General features: G+C 46.0%; 1 protein-coding gene across 5 annotated transcripts in view; it reads right to left on the bottom strand.

The window, feature by feature from the left end:
* Window positions 1–2,786: 2,786 nt before the first annotated feature.
* The window catches only part of Mvb12 (multivesicular body subunit 12-like Mvb12), a 28,359-nt gene continuing 25,145 nt past the window's right edge, over window positions 2,787–6,000 (bottom strand). For all 5 annotated transcript variants that reach the window (XM_077649905.1, XM_077649902.1, XM_077649901.1 and 2 more), the window contains exon 10: window positions 2,787–4,570. In XM_077649905.1, the coding sequence (XP_077506031.1) occupies window positions 4,526–4,570 (45 nt within the window). In that variant the 3' untranslated portion in view covers window positions 2,787–4,525. The remainder of the gene's footprint in view (window positions 4,571–6,000) is intronic.

Raw genomic sequence — 6,000 nt, 5'->3', positions numbered from 1 at the left:
AGCATATCCTTCATCAACAGTGACTCATGAATGTCCTGTACTGTTGTACTAATGTGATAGTCTATTCCCAGGTGACACGCCTGATGTAAACACAGCGGTGGGACTGCACAAAGTCATTTTGGAGCAAGTAAAATCGTGTTTTGGAGCAATATGGCCGAGACAAATTTGCATATTGGTGCAGCTTTGCGCAGCCAAAATTGCACTTTGGAGCTTCTTCGAGCAAACAAAATAATTTCCGAGCAATTTGAAGCAGATGAAATTTCATTTTGAAGCAGTTTGTATATTAATTTCCGGGGTTTTATGTGTCAAAACAACTTTGATTATAAGGCATGCCGTAGTGAGAGTTCTTTAATATGAACTGACATCGCACAATACACATGCCTCTATAGCACTTCACCTGTACAAAAATGCGACCACCCTGACCGGGATTGAACCTACGTGTTTCGAGCCAGCAGGTGAGCACCGTAAGCACTGTACCATCGCGGCGGCTCTTGAAGCAGTTTGGAGCAGGCCTATCTGAATTTCGGTAGAATAATCAAACATGGAAGCACGCTTTGAACCCACCAAAAAAATTAACCAATATGGACACTGTACATCAGCTTAATTTTGAAGCAGATATACCCCATACTGAAACCGCCTAATGAATGCAAATTTTAGTAACAGGCACTGTAGGTTTTTTAACAATGGTACATAGCATAAGAAGTGTATAGTCTGCAACAACGAATCTGAAATTTCGAAACGTTGGCTAAGACATTTGTTTATCAATTCATTTTCCTTTCATGACTCAACAGTGTTGGTGAAATGCCTGGATGGCAGCATGGCGCAGGCTTTCCCGTAAAACCGAGAACATTGGTGGCGCTACCATCAAACTATACATCGCCGCGCCAACACTTGCAACGGTTGAAAATGCTCCCAAACGCGCGGTCCGATCGACATGGTAACATAATTTGAGTCACCGCAGACCCAGGGATACGGCAATCAACCACGGGCTGCTAAACGTAAATTTGTTTCAATCCACCTTTATTCTAACTCCGCCATGCCCTCAAAATCAACATGGCTTAGCGCCCCATTAACACCGAGTTTGCTCGCAGCACTTTCAGCCTCCCTTTCAATGTTTTGTGCGTAAGTTATGAAACGCCGAGCACTTGGCCACGCTGCTCGGCCCCTCAATCCCATTCAGTTCATCAGCGTCAGTAGCGACGACAACTGGGACTAGGGAATGGCCGTGCGCACGTCACCACTTGCTCGAACTGTCTAAAAGAGCATGAAAATTATTAGAAACTGTGCGAGAGGCGCCCACCGCGCGGAATATGAACGGATGCATTTTCTTTTAGAAGAACGAATGATCCCGCTGTTCGCGACTGCTGCCGGAGCACAGATGCCGAAGGCGTTCTGGCCGTTTTGGCGCAATTTTCACCTCTTCTCTGTGGTTGGTGCAGTCTGGAGCAAAAAGTTGTTTGTATCAAAATGGCACAATTGGAGCAAGAGTCTCACCCCTGTAAACATCCAGTTAAGATGGAAAGCACCATAGATTGAAGCCTTCAAAGTACTTCAACGTCACCTGCAATCACTGCCACTCCTTGCGAACTTAAGATTAAAACACCAAAATTTGCTCCAATGCAAGCAGCATGGCCCCTGTGCTCATTCAAAAAGCATCTAATTCAGTGGAAACAACAGCACTTACACATGCATTGCAGAACCAAGGCCTCGAGGAACCATATGCAAATCCACTAGAAAATATAGAGGAAGGCAGAAGAGAAGTGAGAAAATGCAAATCGAAGGATCGTTAAGGCAGGGGGAGATAATTTCTCTCTTGTTATCAACTGCACGTTATCAGAGTGCAGAAGAGGGAAGCGTTTGGTGTGAAGATCATTGGGGATTGCCTCGGCAACCTCAAAGTTGGCAACGGTGTAGTCCTGAAAAGCAACTCTGGAGGTGAGGGGGGTAAGGATTGGAGCCTACAGGTCAACACAGAGAAAACCAATGGACAACTGAACAGTTTCGCAAAGGAATAACAAACAGGTAACAAGGTAATGGATACAGCCGATGACTATTTATTGGGGCTAAGTAATCATGCCAGGTCCATGTCGCGAGGGAAATTGACAGAATAATAATGGGGAGGACCACATTTAGCTCTCCCCAAAATTGATAATTGCAACTCATCCAATCTTTGAAAGAAAGGTACATAACAGAGGTATCTTGCTAGTACTTGCCTATGAGGCCATAACTTGAAGAGGCTAACAAAGGCTGGAAATTGGGCTTGGAGCAGCGTAACAAGCGACAGAAAGAAAAATGACAGGTGCATCATCGAGACAGCAAAAGCAGTGTGAAATCGGAAGTGCAAGGTGCAAGATATAACTGAAAAGAGGGGGAAAATGGAGTTGAGGACAGCAATGAGTCCGGTGGAGTGATGAGCTTTGGAAATTAGCCAGCATACTCAGGCAACAGGATAATTAAGAGATTACTAGGAAAGGCCTCAGTGCTGCAGAGAATTCAGCTTGGATGCTGGTGACAGTGACAAAACACTCTCCTCGCCAATGGTGGAAACAGCTATGATGTTGCGAAACACTTCACACTGCTAACCTTCTCACACTTTCAAGATACTCTTTTCCCACAAACCTTAACGAGGACAGGTACTGCACGCTTGCAGCACAGCATTTCATTTTACAAGCACTTCCTGCAATGAGCCTTGAAATTTTGGAAAACTTTTGCACGTCTTTTTCTGAAATAACTTATGTTTCATGTTGCATCGCTAGCAATCAGTGAGTGCACTCAAGACATGCCAATGCTGTTGACAACTTTATTATGAGAGGACTGTCACAGGATATGGATTTTCATATGGAAAGCTTTAGCAAGTACAAATAAAACAACAGAATGAAGCAAAGGAAATAAAAGCTTGCTAAACGTCTGTTGTAAAGATAAAGAATCTGTATCATATACCGTATTTACACGATTCTAAGTCGACCTATTTTCAAAATTTGAAAAATCCGAAGTGGGGCTGTCGACTTACAATCGAAACCAAAGCATCGCACCATAAATAAAGGCGGGACAAACAAGGTATCAGGCATGCCACAGAGTGGTTGCATTTTTGCTGTGCGACTCCGTCGCATCACTCTTGGTGCTGGCCTTGAGCAGCTATGATGTCAACGCGCAGAACTGGCATCCCCACCCTGCGCGCCACGGCCAATGGTGGCCGTCGATAAGCAGCAAACCGGCACCAGCCCACTCACTGTGGCTGCTGATAAGCGGTAGCGGCCCGATAACGCATTCGCGTTCTACTCTTAATAGGCGTCATTCAAGTTTTCTTTTGTTTACTTTAAACCACGCACTCGGCACTCAAGGGAGCATTGGTAGTTGATGGAAGGGCCGCTGTTCCGATTGCGGTGGCACTGCCACTCGGAACCGCAGTGGCGCCGAGGAGTGCCGGTAGCCGACAAAAGAGCCGACACTGCTCACACATAGTTTCTCTTTGCCTCTGACGCATTTGACCACTGCCAGCCGCGTTTCACAAGTTTTTAATGTAGTGCTTTTTCATTCGTCATTTGTGCTCCGGGTTGGGTAAGCGACCGGCGCTCGTTCATGGCAACATTCAAGATGGCTGTCATTCTTTACGCCGAAGAAACGAACAACTGCGTGCTGGGCCACAAGTTCGACGTTGTGTGGCAGCTGCAGCGAGGCAAAATTTTCGGCTGTTCCACGCAATGTCGAGACGTGGCTGTTTGTGAAGTGCTGGATTTCACTGCACGACGATGTTAGAACGAAGTGCTGTGGGACCGCAGCAGCGATCACGAAGGCAGCACTAGTGAGGACGATGGCGCAAGTGTGAACGAGTAGTCCAGGGACTAATACATTTTCATTTTGGAATGTGCTCACGGGCACGTCCGTGCGCGGCTGGCGATAAGCGGAGGCTGCAGGATAGTTCTATTATTAAAGGCCAAGTGTAAACGACTTCCAAGTTTTTCTTTGTTTTTTCAGAGATGTGATGTGTGTATGTGTGTGTGTGGGGGGGGGGGGGGGGGGGTTGACTTACATTCGAGTTGACTGTTACAATCATGTAAATACGGTACCAAGGAAGTAGAGACTGCAGCTATCACAATAAACTGAAATGGGTGCACACCACCGGTTGGAGAGTTCTGGATGCGTGACAGCATGAAATACACAAAAAAGCAATGCTCAAAGGACGGTGTCTTTTACAGAAAGAAAAAAGCTGGTAATAGCATTTTTCCATAAACGTACACTAAATATGTTAAATATGCATTACCTGGTAAAATCAACATATTAAAACACTCCCTGAAAAGACAAGCACAATATAATGCAGGACAAGAATAGCGTGTTTCTGACATCCTTCTAAACAGTTTGAAACATTGTATTCCAATATTTAAAAACAGCCTTAATTTTTCTGCCCCCACTCTGCTCTCCTTGAAAAGGAAATCGAAAAACTACATCTAGCAGGTCAATGCCGAAGTCTGTGGTTCCTTGTGGTCAGAGAAAAAACGAAAGGTGCTCAGCAGCTCTTGCGAGTGAATCAGGTCTGTTGAGCTTGGTTTTCCACTTGGAAGTTGTAATTGTACTGCAACGAAAACAAAGGCCGGTGCAAGAAACACACATTGCCACAAGAAAGACAGGAAGACTGGTGGTACCACAAGCATGGAAAAAAAGGGCAGCTGCCCAGAGAAGTTCACATCACAACAGCAGGCAGCACCTCCAGCAGAAAAGCAAAGGCCAGAGCCTTGACGAAAGTTGCCCCGCCCCATCTGTGGCTTTCAGCTTTTTTGCAACTGACAGCACGCACGGTTTTCAGAACAAGGAACAACCTGACTGCTTCCATTGTAAAAATTAGTCTCATTACGCACTTAAAATCACAACTTTCAAATTGTAATGCAAGATGTTGAACATTAAACTGGCTTTTTCACCTCACACTGCAAAACTTTGATCTGCACCTTTCTGTATTTAGCTGAGTGTGTGATCACAAAGCCAACAATAAAATTTACACAATGTAGACCATGTCTCCATTCACAAACAATAGCAGCATCAGCAGCAAATAGATATCCAGCTCAAATGACATAAAAAATGAAACAAATATGCAATACAAGCTCGCTAATTCGAACTCCAGGCACGGTCCCAGCCAATGCTCATGGGAGTCTATGGCGTCGGACGCTCAGTAATTCGTACACTGTTGGTCTCGCACAGATTAACTCGAACGGGCTTCCGAGGGCAGACCGCACCTACAATCCATTTCATACATCAGGTGCAACGCTGTCAAAGCTAGTGTTCTTGTTTGCGCTGCCTGCATCCGCAACCAAAAAGTAGTGCGTTCCTTGTGGTGAGCGAAACATAGTAAATGCTTTGCCTGCACGCTTACTACATTACACATATGTCATGAGCTTGATAAAATGCCCTCTTACTGCTGACGACACGCTGTCACTTTCTCGTGACTCGGCCACATAACAAGCGCGAAGTAACACGCCTTCCTTTATTTTTTCGTGTGGACTACTTCCGTACCTTTCACAGCGTTGCACCTAAGTATGAAACGGAGTATAGGCATGGACGGCATGGCAAGCGGTAGTCAAAAGAGCCCTACTCATTCATGAATTTGCATACGCTGAAGAGCCACCCGCGCACCTCTTGTCATGCAGGTGTGACAACAAACGCTCGGCCCCGCCTCCCATAATTGTTCGACTGCATAGTTTCGGTTTCACTTTTCTGAGCTTCGCTCCAGACCACGGCGGTGGCTACCGGCCGCATATCACACAGTCAGTCAAGCCCAGCTGCGCATGGCTTCGGACCTTCCATACGACAGTGCGTTTGTCACGTGTGGTTCGCTGTTTGTATTACAGAGGATGAACGGCCACGTGTCCAATCCAGCCAGTCATAAGTAAAACCTCATCACGAGCGAGGGGCTCCACCACTACCGTGATGCACCGTGAGGGGTGCCAGAGAGGCCCTTACCATTTTGGAGTAGTTCTGCTTCGACGCTCCCGACAGAGTGCATGCGATAAG

Source organism: Amblyomma americanum, chromosome 1, assembly GCF_052857255.1.
Source record: "Amblyomma americanum isolate KBUSLIRL-KWMA chromosome 1, ASM5285725v1, whole genome shotgun sequence".
Lineage (NCBI taxonomy): Eukaryota > Metazoa > Arthropoda > Arachnida > Ixodida > Ixodidae > Amblyomma > Amblyomma americanum.
Note: the sequence above shows the minus strand (reverse complement) of the source record. Positions and strands in the feature narration are given on the sequence as shown.